Source organism: Callithrix jacchus, chromosome 10 (assembly GCF_049354715.1).
Source record: "Callithrix jacchus isolate 240 chromosome 10, calJac240_pri, whole genome shotgun sequence".
Lineage (NCBI taxonomy): Eukaryota > Metazoa > Chordata > Mammalia > Primates > Cebidae > Callithrix > Callithrix jacchus.
This window is the reverse complement of record NC_133511.1, coordinates 28,152,133-28,170,232: the sequence shown is the minus strand read 5'-3', so window position 1 is coordinate 28,170,232 and position 18,100 is coordinate 28,152,133. Positions and strand designations below refer to the sequence as shown.

The 18,100-nt window shown below is 43.7% G+C and overlaps 1 protein-coding gene across 8 annotated transcripts in view; it reads left to right on the top strand.

Annotated features, from left to right (window-relative positions):
* The window catches only part of ETS1 (ETS proto-oncogene 1, transcription factor), a 130,258-nt gene extending 114,054 nt beyond the window's left edge, over positions 1-16,204 (top strand). For all 8 annotated transcript variants that reach the window (XM_009007097.5, XM_078339198.1, XM_054241721.2 and 5 more), the window contains 2 exons: positions 11,354-11,472; positions 12,412-16,204. In XM_009007097.5, the coding sequence (XP_009005345.1) occupies positions 11,354-11,472; positions 12,412-12,627 (335 nt within the window). In that variant the 3' untranslated portion in view covers positions 12,628-16,204. The remainder of the gene's footprint in view (positions 1-11,353; positions 11,473-12,411) is intronic.
* Positions 16,205-18,100: the final 1,896 nt, after the last annotated feature.

Below are 18,100 nucleotides of genomic sequence, written 5' to 3'. Positions count from 1 at the left end.
TTTGATATGAGCCTAAGTCAGTGATAAGGAAAGAGTAAAAGCAGGTTACTAGTGCAGTGTGAATTTGTGCTGTGGGCATGTTATTAGGAATAGGGTAGAGCCTTTTAATTTGGGGGATTACTGTAGCCAAACTCTGGAATCTGAAGTCTCTCTTTGTAAATGCTGTTGTATAAGACCGCTTGAAATGGCTGAAGTGAGGCCCAGAGAAGTTAGGGCACTTCACTGAGGTCCATGGGCCAGGCAAAGCTGGGACTGCCTCCCAGGCTTGCCGAAGCCATCACAGTCTCAATGTAGAGCATCACTGGGCAGCACACCTGGTTGGATAAGAGGAAAAGAGCTTGGGAATGAGAAGGGCAGAAACAAGAGTGTCTTCCCTTTCTTGCTCAGAGGCTGCTGTGATTAACCAGTTGCAGGAAGCTGGCAGACCTCTCAGCTCAAATGGAGCCTTCCTGCCAGCTAACAGCTGAAGACACTGGCAGGGATTCCATTCCCTGTGCTGGGCTTAGCAGTGGATCCTAAAGGGGCGCCTGGGGTGGACCTGGGTATCTCAGTGGAGTAATAGACTCACATGCTGCTCAGTTATGTGATTGATGGGAAAATACTTTGGAGCACTGAGGAGAATTCCTGGGAAGATTTGAACTGGATGGGAGGCAAAGCTCCTTTCTATTGCCTGTGAGTAATTTCACTGTTTCTGCTTCCTAATTAATTTTGTATGACTTTTTCTTAATCATCTACTACCAGTAGAAAAACATGGTAAAAGGTTTCAGCCTCACTATTCACTTCTTTTCCTAAATGTCTTTTTAAAAATGTGAAAAGCAGTGATTCCCTATTTTTGTCGTGGCTTTTGAAGGCCACAGCTGGCTGAACCACCTTAGTGCCTTGATTTAGCTATGGTAACACCTTGCAAGCAGTCTCTGGACAGAAGAGATCTATTCGTACTGCACAGTAGATCTCAAACCCTGGTCTGTATACAACTCTCTGAGGTCTAGAGGGTGCCTGTGTTTTAGATATCAGCAGACTCACAGGTTGACCCCTCTGTTCTGGGTGTAGCCCACTGCCCATATTAGAGGAGAAGTCTCTGAGTCTTACATTTTTGGAGTTACTGTTTCTTTAATAAAGTCTCACTACAAATAATGGAAATTGGGTGGTGACCATTCTGGAATTCCACTCTGTCTCCAGTTTGAAGCTCCACCTTTGAAGGAAGCAAAATGTTTCCATTGAGCAGAATGCAGCCAGCCTACTGCTGAGACATCCACGCCAGTCTGTATTGCCTTTAAATAACGGGCCTCGGAAATTCCCCAGCACTGCTGTTGGGAAAGGCCCTGCCAGGTGTCCCAGGTGACCCTGCTTTTGCCCCCTTGGCACTTCTTTCTTTTCCCTGGATGGCCTTCCCTGCTGCAGAGAGTGAGCAGTGGCTGCTCTGTGTAGAGGCTCAAGAGAAGCTCTGCCCCTCCTGTCTGCCTAAAGTGACTTGCATGTGACGCCTGCAGGTTGGAGCGCTCATCAGCACCCCATCAGTCACTTGGGAATGCCTGCAGATAGAAGTCCAGGTTAAACACAAGAAAGGGAGGCCATCCCATGGGGTTTCACCAGGGGTGACATTCAGGGGCTACCCCCTGTAGAATTCAGAGCATGGAGTCAGGCCCTGCTACTGAGCAGCTATGTAACCTTTGGCAAGCTAAGATCTCTGTATATATTTTCTCATCTGCAAAATGGCAGTAATAATAGTTTCTATACCATAGGCCTGTTGTGAGAACTAATGAATTAGTTTATGAAAAGCATCTGGAACAGTATGCTGTTGGTATACAGGAAGCTGTTCTCTAAGTGCTAGCTGTCACTTCCATTCCGTAGTGTTCTCCAAACCTTTTACTTTTCCAGTATAATTGTAAGTTCCTTGAGGCCAGGAAACAATGCATTTTACTTACAGAATTGCAGTAATTGCTGGCAGTGTCAAGAGGCACAGCAGGTATTTAATAATAGATTAGGTCTTTTCAATTATTTAGCTCAATCCTAGATGTATTAAGTTCCTACTGTGTGCTAGACTCCTTCATATACAGTGACTTTTTAAATCCTTCACCAAATATCACATGAGGAAGTTTCTATTATGCCCATTGTATAAAGGAGGGAATCGAGTTCTTGTTTTTTTCTTTTTAGAGGAGGAGGTCTAGTTCAATGTCACACAGCAAACAACAAATAAGATGACTTTCAGTGTTTTCACATGTCATAAAATATTCAAAATACTGTGTTAGTTTGAGTGTGCTGGAAAGCAGGTGCCAAGAGACATGATTAGATGTGCTAAACATTTACGGAGGGAGCGTCTATGAAGGAAGAAAGGGAGGAGGCAGCAAAGAGAAGGTAGGTCTTGAAGGAGAAGACTTAGGTAGAAAGACCCCTCCACTGCAGCTTGGTCCCAAGAAAGCTTTGGCCAGGCCCATGGGGATCTTTGGGTCAAGGTTGCCTGCTTCGGGAGCTCTGCGTATGCCCTCACCATGCTCAGTCCCTGGCTGGAGCAACCCCCAAGAAGGAGGGTGTTGGTGTGGACATGGTAGAGCCAGTCAGTCAATTATGTTCCCTGAAGCAGGAGACCTGAGTAGCACAGGTAATGTAACAGCCACAGAGACCTGACCTATCAATGTGGCTTGTTGAGACCAGCACAGCTTTTCCACGTGGCAGGACTCAAGACTATGTGTCCTGATATTCTTGGCGGCCAGTGATGGGCTTCTGAGTTCAATGCATGTTGTTGACTGTAACTCCCCCAACTTTATTGTCTTTTGTGTGACTCACCTCTCCCTGAGACATAGTGAGAGTGAAAGTTCTCCTAGAGTGATTGAATATGAAAATTTAAACTCCGAAACGAGGATGGGACTTGCTTTGTTGGGGATGCTCACAGGGCACCGGTCTGTGGAGGTGTTTGACATTCAGAGCCTAGGCGGTGGAGTTTCTTACGGCAGCCTCTCAAGGCTGGGTTCTGGTTCTCTGTCCTTTTTTCTTTAAAGGCGTAGGTAGGACATTTTCAGCTCATCACATTATGGTGAAACAAAAAGTACTTGTTCTGCTACTCCATGCTGTTGTTAATATTCTCTTTGGCTATTCAACACAATCTGGCTACATTTGAGGAGTGTGCAGGGATATGCTGGATAAATGCTTACACAATTCGGTGTGCAAATGATCACTTAGGATCTAGTTCATCTTCCTTCCAAGGATTCTAATATGCCTAACTTGTGATTTCTGTCATTCTTGATATGCAGGAGAAACAACCCCTAGGATGAAATAAATTCCAGAGATCAAGTTGAGAATCCTACTGAGAAAAGACTGTAGTCTTCAGACTTCTAAAGTTGCGTTCTCTACCCCTGAGCAGTGAACATATCTTTCTTCTTGTTACCTACCTACTTAGGGAGATGTTTCTTCGTACGTTTATAGTGGCTGGAAAAACCATTTCTTTGGTTTATAACAAAATTCTTATCCCCTTCCACCAAATCCAACCCATCTCTGGTGACTTCTTAAAAGAACCGGTTACCTAGAAGACATCAGGAAGAAAGAGCTGTAAAGAAACCCACTTCCTGACTTGAGCTTCACTGGCTCACTGTCCAAGTTTGTGTCTGAGTGTTAGCTTGAATGTGTTAGACAGAGTTACTGGTGGGTTTAGAAGAAAGATGTGGTTGCATTTGAATAGAGACTGCCCCTTTAAGAGAGGAACAGTCCCCTTTCTCCTGCTGCCACCCCCACACATGTGTACTTGAGCAGTTGCAGGTGTGCAGAGCCGGAGCAAAAACAAAGGTCTTTCCCTCATACCCTAAAAATGCGCAACTGTCTTGTTCTCAGACCCAAGTCAGACTGGCCAAATACGCTTCGCTTAAGCCTGTTCCAGGTGGGAGGACTCCCCTGGCCGGTTGCCAGCCACCTGGTCTTACTGTCAAGCCTGCCTTGGGCATTGATGGCTGGACAACACATTCTGCTTGAACCCTGGTAAATGCTGGTGGGACCCATCTCTTTGGGCCCAAACTATTGACATTTGTGGGGAACCATGCTGAGCTTGCTCTAGGTGAGGCCTATATAATAATTAGGTGAAGGACACTGGTGAGGGACATGAATGACGAAGGAAAAAGGTGCATTGGGGAAAGAGGATCTAAGTCCATCTGTGGCCAAGATTTCCGTAAACCATAAATGCCAGTGATACTTTCACATTCAAAGCAGTTTGCATCTGCTATCTCTTTTTGTGCATATGTACTTTTAATTGGAACAAGGATTTCAGAGTCTTCCCTAACTTAAAAGAATGTTAAATGGCTATTCTCATTTATACTTTAACTTTTTTTTCCTTAACCTCCAACTTTCTGCTTTTTCAAAGTTGTCATACAAAAGGCCAATTTAATCATTGGCAGTCTAATTAAATTTTTTTCTAGCGCCTTTACAATTTTCTTAACTGTATCTTTTTTCTTTCTTTTTTTATTGAAAATTGTTTTTAAAAATGTATTTTCTGTTGTTTCATCCTTCTGTTGAATTCTATTATTGTATTTTCAATTGCTTCTAAATTGTTGGCCTCTTTAAGTCTCTTTCTCTCTCTCTCTGTATATATATGTATATTTGTAGATTTTTGTAATAAGGACTTAATTTACATTTCTATAAAGTAAAGAGAAGCAGAGATTACTATTTCCATTTTAGGGATGGAAAAAGTAAAGCCCAGAGAGGTTAAATGAGTTGTGTGAGATTGCATGGTGTTTCAGGGAAGAACTGATATCAAAGCCTTGTGCCCTTGACTCTCTACCTGGGGTTTTCCCACAGACATCGTATATTTTAATTTTGTAGGATGCTGTCATCACTCAGTACTCCACTGCCTGACATGTAAAATGGCTTTTATTTTTAATTTTTTTGACACTCTGCCTTCTTTCGTTTTTGATCTAACATTCAAGAGACATGGACTTGGCAGTCAGTGTCTGGTTTTAATTGGTTTGAGAGCTCTTTTCATGGTTAGATACTGCCTATCTCACCAACAAATACATGCAAGTTTATAAAATTGTTTTTCATCATTGTGTTCAGCAAGTCTGCTTTGTAAACACCTGTCAGAATGTTCTTTGTTGTTTGAGTTGAATTATTCGAACTTATATTCCCAGTCACTGCCCTTGAGTTATTAGCCATTGATAGAGGAACATGTTTATAGAATATGTTGACATACAGTAAGTCATTGAACCAAGGCTGTATTGGCCACTTATAGAATGTGTTATACATGGAGTGTGTTAGAGATGAGATAAGATTGGATCAGGATGGGGCCAAAGAAAATGTATAACTCAGAAGAAATGGGAGGCATAGAACTCAGCCAAAATATCAAGAACTCCTGGCCCTTAATCTTCTTAAAAGAATTTCCCAGTGCCTTGATTGCCAGTCAGTCCAGCAATACAGTTTCTTGAGTTATTCATCCTCAGGCAACAAGACTTTGTACAGCTTTAGGCTGAGCTTGGTCCAGAGGGCAAGAAACGGTCAGGATGTTTCCTGTTTTGTCTTTAAACTTTATTTCATAGGGACTTAATGGAAATCAAGAGATTTGGGGATCTTTGTGAATGGTAATTTAGAAGGGGGTTGACAGAAAGGGGTGAGGCTTGGGCTGGGGAGTCACTCACCCCACCCTCAGAGGTGCGTCCTCCTGTGGTAGCATGAATGGCAGATTGATACACTTGTGAACAGATGGGTCATTTCTGGATTCGAATGTTCTGTTTTTGCCATCATCGTTTGGCTGTGGGTAGAGACACCTGGCTGGAAGGGAGGAGCCGGCCAGGCCTGTTCCTCTGTTTTAGGGCCACCTGCCAGATGTGTGCTATAAGGGCAGAGTCAGCCCTGTTGCAAGGGTGACCAACCATGAGAGTTTCATAGGTTAAAATAAATGTGGTGTCTTGCCCACACCGAGGCATTTGATTTGACTTTTAGAATAGAGCTAAAGGGATTAGCTTCTCAAAGCAGCAGATTAACTCCCAAAGGACAGGTGGTATGGTCATTTTCATTTTGGGGAGCGCACTAATGAAATGAAGCCTGAGAGGCACTCGTATTGTTTGGCCCCAAATATGGTTTAATAGAGAGAAGCCATTTGCGTGGCCTTCCTAATCCTTACAGCTTTCTTCAGAGGAGGTTTGTTGCAGTAATAGAATTTAGAAAATACTTACTGAGTACCTACTGAAGACAAGCTATCATACCTGGCATTGAGGATATATGGCTCAAGAAGATACAATCTGTGTTCTTAGGGAGAACATGTCAGATGACACAGGAGTCATTCAACAGCAAAGAATTTTTTGTTTGTTGATGTTTGTTGGTGAGGCACTGTTGGAGGCTTTGGGTTGAAGCAGTGAAAAAACAATGTCCTTGTCCTTAGAGTATATATTCTAGTGAGGAGAAACGGACAGAGAGCACACCATTGGGGTTGGTCTTGGTGTAAGCCAAGTACAATGGAAATATGAGGAGACAGCCCGGGAAGGTGCCTGCCCAGCACTGACCTCCCATCTGTTGGGAAGACAACTCTTCTGTGTTTGCCTCTCAGCAGAGCACAGGTGACAAGAGTGAGAACTTGTGGTTGAAATGGAAATGAGGAAGGAGTAGAAGGAAAAAGTGAAGTTCAACCTGACCCTGAAATACCGGGCCAACAATATGGGTGACCCTCAGGCTGTAAGGATGTCCTTGTCACAGGCAGGCAACTCCCAGACCTAGAAAATGAGAAGATAATACTGACAAATTGGTAAATGGAAGAAATTTTTATTAGGAACATGTTACTAACACATTGTCCTAGCCCATTGCTATATATGTATTTATGCTGCTGAGTTCTCAGCCTCAGGGCATGGGATCAGAATAGCAGGGGATTTTTAATAACCAGCTCCTCATTGAGACAGATGATGGGCCTTGCAGCTCCCAGACAAGGAAAAGATACTTGAAATATGACTCAAATGAGCAGGAATTTACTTGAAGCTTTACCTTTTTTAAAGAAGTGAGATTGTTACCTTAGATTTGAGGGGCCTCAGAGGTCCCCGTAGAAGGTGAACATTGTTCACGAAGATTTGCTTCGTGGGCCTGGGAGCCCTCCAAGTTCCCACCTGCTATTTCTTCTTTTGAGCATGTACCACGTTCTTCAAATCAGGCCTGTCAGTGTATAGTAAGAACTGTCCTCTTCTTCAGAGGCTGAGAAGAACACAGCAGTAGAAGGAAATTCCCCTACAGATGCCTGAGAGGGAGGGTGGAGAGGGAGCGGACGGCAGAGGGTATGGAGGCTCCGCACCACAGGAGATGGGTGTGTGGAGTGTGTGTGTGTGCCCTCCCGCCTGTATGGCTCTGGAAAAAGACCTCCTTCTAACAGGGACTCCTCTGTTGTTGCGGCTCAGAGCTTTGACTTGAGAAGCATACTTTCCCAGTGATGCCACTGGATTCCTGATGTGTGACACTCCCAGGCAGCATCGTGAAGGGTGCCGTTGACTGCCTTGGGAATCCCAGACAGGGACACCATTGTGAGTCACATTGAACATGTGAGCTCCCCTTCCCATGACTGGCGCTATTCTTAGTACCGTTTTCTGCTCTGGGGGACAAAGGTCACTGGGATCTCAGTCCATTTGGGTAGGTGGAAGGGGCTGGGCACAGGGATGAGTGGGAGTTGCAGGGGGAATGGAGGAAGAGGCTTTGCAAGTTTGGGATATGTTGGAGCAAGGGCAAGGGATGGGGCCCTGGAGCCCTGTGGATCTGGGCAGACCTCTGCTAAGCGGCACAGAAACACCCTTTAGAAGAGTTTTAACTGGGGGTGCTAGACTCTTTCATTGTCTACACCAGTCTTGGGCGTAAGAACTTCCGATGGGCCTGGATGTGGGTGTCGCTGGTGGATCTGTGGAGCCAGTGTGTCTTCCAACCTCAGAGCCACCTCTAAGCCGTGGGTTTACAAGTGGCCCTGAAGTCCCCTTCCAGACCTGAAGTGAGGGTGATGCATTGCTGTGGAAACAGGCTCCTGTGTTAGACCATCCACTGGCCCAGCCAGGAGCTGAGCCCATCCTGGCCCAGCATTTCTGGCTAGAAGAACATTTCCGTGCCTTTCCTAGTTTTCTTGCCCCCCACAACAAAAGGGCAGTTTGGGAGGCAGCAAAAAGATGCTAATGGGGATGCTTCAGGGGCCATCATGAACTCCTCTTACTTGGAACAAAAATGTGGGCTTTTTGAAGGGTGAGCCCTGTGTGCACCAGTTAGGCAGGAGGGATTTCTCTGCAGGAACTCAGTGAAGGAGCCTGGAACTGACATCTCAATTATGTTGACTTTCCTATTGTGAAGCCAATGGGAGAGATTTCTTCCCATTCATATTTTCATTACTTCTTTAGGTATCCATTTTTCCTCTCTATCTTCCCTCTTTCCTTGGGTGCAAGCAGGAAAAAAAAAAAAAAAAAAAGAGTGAGAGAGCCCTGTACCTAAGTCTTGGGCTTCTAGGGCCTAAATTTAATTTTTTTTTTCATTCCTTTTGAACAAAGGAGGAGTCACGATGAAGAAAAAAGTCCTCCGGCAAGTACTCACCCTGTCCCAGACTCACCGAGTCCAATACGCTGCCATCGTAGAGAAAGGACGGGATGGGCATCTACAGCCTGCAACTGCTTGACCTTTCAATTTGGCAAATGCACTGGTAGAAAAGGAAAACTAACCATTCCATCAGAGGGCTCTTCCTCTGAGAGCTGGTGCAAACCATGTGAATTGAAGGTCCCTTCTCTGTGCTGTGGCTGCCAAGTCCCAAGGGCTGGAAACTGCAATATGCTCCTGGGCCCTGCTCTCCAGCATGGATAGATGTGCTGACTGCTCCCTGACCAAGACTCACCCGGGGGATCTCGCTCTTCCCATCCCTCTCGGCTTGGTGTCATGAGAACCCCTGCCCCAAAGAAATTTTCAGATAGTGAGGGAGAGGTTCTCAGGTGAACACTGGGAGGGAGAAACAATGGTAATGTAACATAGCGGCTACCACAAGAGGATGCTGGAAGCATTACCTGTGAAGGTGGATGCCATGGCAGGGGCTGGCATGGCCACTGGTGGTGGGATGACTGGGAGAACCACTGGCTGGCCCATGTCCTGCACGTGCTGTGAGAAGTGGGGAGAGGGTCTTTGAAGTTAGGTCCCCTTATCCCTTGGAGCACTGCACTTAGGCAGGCAGTTTACATGCCAGGCCTTTGGCTTGGTTGTGTCCAGGGGCAATATAGCATTGAGATGAAGAATTTGGGGCCAGGCTGCCAGGATTCCAGTCCCGGCTACTCTACCGCTGATCTAAATGGCCTTGCAGTGTGTCAGTTTTCTCTGTTGTGAAGTGGTAGAAACAAATAGCACAGCAGGTGCATTCACCCCACAGTTATTGGGAGGAATGGAGGCAATGACTGTGGGGCATCACTCCCAGTATCTGTAGCATGATATGTGCACAGTCGATCATAGCTCTTGTTAGTTTTTCTCTGTCAGGGTCTAAAGCAACCCCCTCTCCTCTGAGGCTAGGTGGGTTTTCTTGTGCTTGTTAGGATGGCTTCTCAGTGGATTCCTCTGATAATGGCACGGTTCGCTTTGTGAGCGCAGGTAGAGAATGAGTAGCTCACGACTTTTGCCAACTCCCAAGTAAACTGCAAATGTCACTGAGTTGACTACTAAATGGTTTTTATTGAACGAAAGCAGAAGCAGAGGAAGTTACTGCTTTCCCAGTGCCGCCCTCTAGGCTCTTGTTCAAATACTCATTTATTTTGTAGGCTTTCATGGAGTGATTTTATTCTGGAATACGTGCGAGGTATTTCTTGCAAGATGGTTTTAAAGAGCTAGTGGTATATTCTCAGAAAGAGGAGGTAGAGCTATTTCGTTTATTTCATATTTAGCGTGGCGAGTGCTGAGGAGGAGGCTTGGAAACCACCAGTAGAAAGTTGTTACTGGATGAGCACTTCCTTTGGCTGTGGGGTGATGGCTCGTGTCGTAACTGTTTCCTTACTTCAGCGGAGGTTGTCCTGGTTCTTCAAGTCTAAAGGCCTGGGTACTAGACCCAGTACCACCATTTTGCTAGTTGTAGCTTGGAGCAAAGTCACAGTACTTTGCTAAGCACTTTTTCTGCACCAACAGAAAGGAAACCATACGACCACTCGTGCCTCTCCTTACAGCAGAGGGGTTGGGTGTGGATTTTAGGAGCAAGCAAAATGATGCATGTGAACATGTCTTGTAGAAGTATGAGACATAACAAGACATTGTCCTTATAGATTGTGAATGCAATTTCTTTTTTAGATCGAGAGGGAAACTGAAGTTTGTTTCCTATTGAATCTCACTTTACTTTGGATCAGACAAATTTGCAACTCTGGTGAAAAATCAGAGCCTTAGTGAGCAAAGCTTCCTGTGTGAGCTGGAGCTTCCTGGGCTGTATCCAGAGACGTAGACTGGGTCATTCCCAGTCCTGCTCTGCCCTGTTTGTTTCTGTTATACAGGGCAGTGTAGGCATGTAACAAGCAGCACAGACTTTTGAACCGCTATTTCTCTCTCTGCCTACCCCGTAAATTAAGAATCACTTTCATTTCAGATGAGGAAAGTATCCTAAAAGGAAATCGGTGTGATATAAACCCTTTAGCATAGAATAAATTGACTATGAGAGTGTTTATGGCTAAGACAGAGTGTGTGTGTGTGTGTGTGTGTGTGTGTGTAATTTAGAATATCCTGAACCCATGCAGAATTTCTGAGATAGTCCTCATCTGACCTCTGAGGATTTCCTGGGTGACAAGTTAATTCCTCAAATAGTAAAGATGCTTCTCTTTTCTTCTTCTTAGTTTGGGTGCTTGCCTGGAAGGGCAGGGTGGTGGCGGTGGAGAGAAATATTATGACAAACAGACATTCAGCATCTATTTCCTTGTCGGAGGGCCTGAGGATAATGATCCTTCTTACTCACAAATCAGGGGCCAGAGGCTCCCTTCTAGAGAGCAGTGCTTATGAGCCATAACTTCTGCTCGGAACTGGCAAAAACATTCATTCCTTCATTAATACGTTTCTTACTTCCGAAGGCAAAAATAATGACTTTGTTTTTGAAGGTGCAAAAGAATATCCCAGAGGATAGGCCCAATATTCTCTTTCTAGAATTTGCTTAGCAATAAAAATGAACTGATTCTTAAGTTAATCAAAATAAGGCAATTGATAGATTTTCTTCCATGTTTTCTTTTTTTATAGGGAGGCCTTTGTCTTTTCTGTCAGTTCGAGCTCATAACACTTCCTCTGACATGTGCACTATCTGTTGCCTTCATTTTCTCCTGGCTTGATGGCCTGGGAGAAGAGGGAAGTGGGAGCGCCGTGTGTGGGGATTAGCTGCGGAGAGTGCTGAGTATCTGATGTAATGATTCACAATGGCTTGTGTTTCTAGGCAGTGGACCAATCCAGCTGTGGCAGTTTCTTCTGGAATTACTCACTGATAAATCCTGTCAGTCTTTTATCAGCTGGACAGGAGATGGCTGGGAATTCAAACTTTCTGACCCAGATGAGGTAAGGAAGGAGGGGCTTGTGAGTTCTGTGCTGAGGAAGGATGAGAGAAAACCCCTACAAGGGGTTGTGTGGATCTGAATGACATTTTCCAGGATTGGGATCCCAGCTCTTCCACTTGCCGCTCCTGGAGCAAGCTAGGCAGCCTGTCTGAGCCCCAGTTTCGTTATTTGGAAAATAGAGAAAATATCTATGTTACCCATTTGTCTTACAGGATTAAGTGATAGGAGGCATTACTGTGCCTGGCAGCAGGTCAGCCGTCACCCACAGAGCTGCCTTAGTGACTCAGCCTCTTCCTAGCTCCGTGGTTCTGTGAGTGTGGAAGGGGCCAGACAGTTCAAGAGGCCTTGGGAGATGGGCTCATTAGTTTCTCCTTTCATTACACACGTGCTTGTGGAGCAGTGATTCTGTGCCACGCCCAATTATGAGGGTTAAAAAAAATGAACAAGAGAGACAATATCTTTGTTCTGGCAGACAGGAGAAAATATTTATGTCCTGGTATGGGAAAAAGAAACACTTCCTGTTGATGAAAGGCAGGTGTGATTGCAGCTCAGCCCCTCCCCTTCACACCCACCTGTTAGATTTCATGTTTGCAAAGCAAGGAGATTTTACTAATAATGTGGGGAAAGAGGAGAGTGTATAGTGTGGCTTTTCTTTTTGTTTGTTTTAAGTCAAATATTTAATCCTATTCCACAGAAGTTTAGGGTCATTGTGTTTTCATCAACTGAAAGAATCATTGTGACTCCCATCGCTGCCCGATCCATCCATGAAAAATGGAATTCAGAAGAGATAAACTAGAAGCATATTTTCTATATCTGCATGAATCTCAAATTGTCTTACTTGAGTATCATGGTTATAGAGCATAGGCATACAAACATATATATTTGGCCAATCTTGTAGATTGTTACCTATTCCTCCTTAATCTTTCTTTTTAAATTTCAGGTGGCCAGGAGATGGGGAAAGAGGAAAAACAAACCTAAGATGAATTATGAGAAACTGAGCCGTGGCCTACGCTACTATTACGACAAAAACATCATCCACAAGACAGCAGGGAAACGCTACGTGTACCGCTTTGTGTGTGACCTGCAGAGCCTGCTGGGATACACCCCTGAGGAGCTGCACGCCATGCTGGATGTCAAGCCAGATGCCGATGAGTGATGGCACTGAAGGGGCTGGGGGAACCCTGCTGAGACCTTCCCAGGACAGCCATGTTGGTTGGACTCTTGAATTTTTAATTGTTATTCTATTTTTTATTTTCTAGAACTCATTTTTTACCTTCAGGGGTGGGAGCTAAGTCAGTTGCAGCTGTAATCAATTGTGCGCAGTTGGAAAAGGAAAGCCAGGACTTGTGGGGTGGGTAGGACCAGAAATTGTTGAGCAAATTTTCGGGAGAGGAAGAAGGGTCTTCTGAGAAGAAGCTTGAAGGCTCTGACTTAAGAGAGGAAGAGACTAATGTGTCCAATCATGTTTAAAAGTCAACCATGAAAAAGTGTCTTCAGTTGTGGACCCATTAGCAAGAGACGTTGTCACATCAGAACTCATGAAACTGATGGAAGGCAATTAATTTGCTTTTGTTTTTAGATTTGGGAGGGCAAAAAAGAGGTGGGTGGGATGAAACATGTTTTGGGGTGGGATGTACTCAAAACTGAGAACTATTTACCTTTCACTCTAGTTTTGAAACAAAGATGGACTTCGGTGGGGAGGGGCCAAAACCATTGTTGTGTTCAAATTTATTGTATTAAATTTTGTGCCAGTATTTTTTTTCTTAAAAATCGTCTTAAGCTCTAAGGTGGTCTCAGTATTGCAATATCATGTAAGTTTGTTTTTATTTGCCGGCTGAGGATTCTGTCACAGTGAAAGAAAACTGTTTATATAGACCCCACTGGAAAAGCAAAACGCTCTCACTGAGATCAGGGACCCCAAATTCATGGGATTTATAAAAGAAGGACAATTCATGCTGATTTGAGTACAGGGGAATGATGTGTGTGAATGTCATCTACAATTAAAAAAGTATTGTCACATCCCTTTACTTATTTGATATTAGTGGATTCTCGGGGTTTGGACTTAATGTTGAGTTAAGAAGCATTAAGTCATTGAACTGAATGTATTTTGCATCCCTGGTTTTGGACCACAGTAAACGTAGGAGCACTGTTGAAGTCATGGAAAGGAAATCGAAGGAGGAAGATCGACTTGGTTCTTTCTTAGTCCTATACCTGTAGCATAGATGACTTGGAATAAAAGCTGTATGCATGGGCATTACCCTTCAGGTCTTAAGAAGTAAGTCCTGAATGCATGTTGTTCTAAATTAACACTCTGTAATTTTTCTTTCATGTCTTATTTTCCAAGAATCCTCCCATTTTTTGCACCCCCTACCCCACCCCCACTCTGTTATTCAGTAGAGAGAAATGTACGGCTTTCTGATTGATGAGTGAAAGGGTAACTGGAGACATGACATAAGTTGAAGACTTTAGACCTGCTGAGTTTTAGAAGCGATGGGAATTAAGAGAACATTTCAATAAAATGTGATTTGGCTGTCTTTGGAAGAGAAGTGCAAGGCTTTCCTTTGAAGAATTTAAATTAGTGTGGTGGGATGTCAGGTGAGACAGTGTATGCAAAGTGAATGGTACAGGTGGTGCTAGGGCCTCATGCTTGGGGCTGATGTCTTGGCACAGGGTAAGTGAAGGTTAATTCCAGAAGAGAGGAATGACTTTGAAGGCAAAGGAAGCAAAGGAAGGAAGTTCAGGGAAGAAAATAAGGTTGTCCATGAGATTTGAATAGATTTCTTAGTTCCCCCAAAGTTTAAATACAAACATAGTCAAGCAAGGTAGTCATCTTTCTTCTGGTTGTGAGGGTGGATCTGAAAATGGAGTTTCAGGGGGAAAATCAACATCTAACTAGTGAGGAAAAGTGCCTAACACAATTAGAATCTCCTCACTCTGTAGTTGCCCAGTTGAAAGGATGAGGAAGAGGGGCGGCTTTATGGACTTCCATGAGAGAAGGGAAGAAACATTTTAGATGTGCTTCTCAGGGCAGGCCCTTTTTGGGATTTGGATGAGAAATAGGAAGTACTAACTACTTTCTAGTATATCTTCAAGAAAGTTCATTGTTGTTTACTCCCAGATCCTTTTGAAGACCCAGAATTATCAGGAACATATAGTTCTGTGATTCATGAGTGTCCCCATACTGATGAATTGGAGCGTCTGCATGGAAAGCAAAGGCAGAATTATCCCAGCTGTGTATTTTGATCTTTTGGATGCAGGTGCCTTAATGAAGCTCTCAAAATATTTTAGGAGCTGCTCAGGGAGTATTGGGTGGAACTGTTTGGACTACATTGTTTTCTCTTAGATTACGTGATTTTGTTGGGCACTGGCAAAAGGTGTGTGTGAATGTGTGCATGTGTGTGAGTGGTGTGTGTGTGTGTGTGTGTGTGTGTTTGCAGACATGCAAAACTGCAGCTGAAATAATACCTGAGATTTCTAGTTAAGTCTTTCCACATTTCAATAATGGGTAAGAGTAGAACCAAGGCCGGGTATCAGTTATTGCTTGCTGTTTGCAACCAGGCATAAAATCACTTTCTCAAATCATACACCTTTCCTGTTAGATTTATGTTGGAAACTCCCCTGCTGTGAGTATAACTCCTGCAATTCCTATAGCAGATAAGATATTAGAAAGTGCCTCCTAGTGCTCCTCCACCCACTTGTTTGCTAAGATTCCCTTTCTCTCTAGGTCCACCGTTTTCAGGATTTGTAGATAGTATATTAGTTAAGACAGCTTTGTCAATCTGGCCAGATGTTTTTTCTCCTTTGTCCAAAGGCCAGAGATCATCCCAGGAAGAGTGGTGGGTGGTTTATACACTGGAAATGTTGCGTTTATGCTTTTTAAAAACACATGTTAACTTCAGAGGAAGGATGGGCAAATCTGGTCTAGCTGGGTGAAACCCTTATTTTCCCAGAGATGCCTTAACCTTTGTCGGTTTTGGCTTTAGGGTTCAGAGTCACTTTTGTTCCCTTCTCCATTCTGGGGAGGGATTTCCCTACATAGAGCCCTGATTTTGTGGCCGTGGGGATTGGAGGTAGCATTCAAAGATCAGATGTGCTTTTCCTCACTTTGGAGATGAACACTCTGGGTTTTAGAGCATTAACCTGCCTAACCTTCATGGTGAGAAATACACCTTCTCTCTTCTAGTCATGCTGTGCATGCTGCTTCCTCTGTTGGGGTCTATATAAATTTGTTGAAGTCTTACCTACATTCCAAAGAAGTTTCAAGGAACCATAAATATATGTATACATATACATATATAAAATATATATATTAAAATAAAGTTATCAGGAATACTGCCTCAGTTATTGAATTTTTTTTAAGAATACTTTTTTTTAAGCTGAGAAGTATAGGGATGAAAAAGATGTTATATTGTGTTTGACTATTTTCCAACTTGTATTTTCATATAATTTATATTTTTTAAAAGCTGAAAATTTAAAAGCAAGATTAAAAAAAAGGAAAAGCAGGTGCTTTTTAAAAATCAGAACTGAGGTAGCTTAGAGATGTAGCGATGTAAGTGTCAATGTGTTTTTTTTAAAAAATGCAAAAAAATTCTTATGGCGGAGTTTTTTGTTTGTTTATTTTAGTAGCTGATGCTGGCACATCATTTTGCTGGAGAGTTTTTTATATACTGTAGCCTGATTTCATATTGTATTTTAAACTGTGTGAAATTAAAAACAAAGAATTTCATTCATAATGCTGTGGCTCTGGCTCGATTCTTTCTTGTCTGGATCATGTATTAAAGCAGGACAAATCCACCAACCAGAGGCAAGCACAGAGGGATGCAGCTCAGTCTTCCTGATCTCTCTAGCTCAGGACCATTGGAGATAAAGACTTCCTAATAAGGTGAGAACTGTAATAGGCATGTAGGGAAGTCATCAAACATCCCAATCATTGAATATATTGTGTCATGCTTTGTGGAATGTCCCTGGCCTTGTCAGACCTCATTTCTTCATGTCTGAAGGACTAAAAGCCATGTGAAGAAAATTATTAATGACTCAACAGATAAACATTTGATTTCAGCTCGGTACCCTTCCTGATATGAATACAAAGTTGAACATCTTTAGTGGATCCTGTGGGCAAGAAAGAGTATTCCTGCATCCACCACTGATACTAATTTTGCTTGTTGGCAACTTGGGCCCTTTGCATCCATTTCCTTGGCCCCTACTTTATCGTTGGGGCTGAAGGTTGGGAATGATAATATCTATCGGAACCCCTAGCAACTCATGCCATAAATAGAATCATATTTATAAGTGCTTTGGAGAGGAGTTCTTAGGAACGCTTCGTGCACGGTGCTTTTTCCTTGTTGCTGAAAGTGTAGAAGGTGGATGTTTTTAATTAACACCAACATTTGCAACATGAATCCCAGCTCACAGCTGGAAAGAGGATTTTTGCTGAATTGTTCACAAAGAGAGGTCTGTTTTTGGAAAATCTGTTTCTTCAGGCCTGGAGCTTGAGGTTTGCTGAGTACACGTTAAGCACAGACTGTGTGGTCTGGTGGTCAAGGAGCCGGACTAGCCGAGAAGAAGGCTCCAGCCCCCCAATCCTGGTGAAGCCACCACTACTCACTGGGAGACTTTGGGAAAATGGCTTCAGGTCCTAATATTTTTGTTTGTTTATTTGTAGCTTCAAACCTGGGCAAAGCCACAACTCCTGAGCCAACCTGGGGCCACATTCAAACTCTTCCCCTGAATAAACAGCACACAGAGAATAGGTTTCTGCTTCAGTCAAGGATTCAGCCAGAGAGCTTTCCTTCAGTGCCAAGTTGCTGTTACCCCTCCAAGTACCTGACTTAATGCTGACCAGGGTAAAAGATACAAGATGTACTTGAATGAAGTCAGCTGAGGCCTGCACTTCTTCCACCAGAAGCTAGAGTTCAAATGAGGAGCCCTCAGACAACTGGGCTTGGGTGATTTCTCTTAATACTGCTGAGACCACCTTTGAAGCTGAGCTGGTAGGGACTTGGAGGGGAGACAATATCTTCAAAAGCAATTGCAGAATTTGGGAGGGTCAGGTAGGATGAGGACAGAAGGAGACCCAAGGGAAAGAGGAGGTGATGGTCACACTCTAGATTTGACCAGCTTTCAGGAGGTGATGGGATAAGAAAATGAACCAAGTCGACTCTGACAATAGTGCTACGAATTTGGAGCAAGCTACAGCACTCAAGACACAAAGAAACGAGAAAGGATCGGCAGAGGTGTCTAGTATAATGATATGTAACTCTTTTAACCTGAATAAGAAAAGGATTGTGATTTGTGCTTTGGGTACAATGAAGCAAACAATGTGAACTAGAGGTCACACACAGGCTGGTTCCATGCCATAGAGATAAGCGGTTTGGCCTTCACAGTGTTAGAACCCCTTATGCCACACAGCCCAAGTGAAGAATGTACTGCAGCAGGGTAGCGGGATGTCTTTGGATTCTGGCATTCCTTCATAGCAACCATTGTGGGCACTGAACGGAAACTGTCTCCTTTAGGTGCGTATCAGTCTCCTATTTTCTCCTCATAGATCAGGCCCAACATTGACATTCCTGCCTTGTCCCTGTAGAATTTAATGTTGTGACCCCTGTGTGGATATCTGTCCACATTCCATG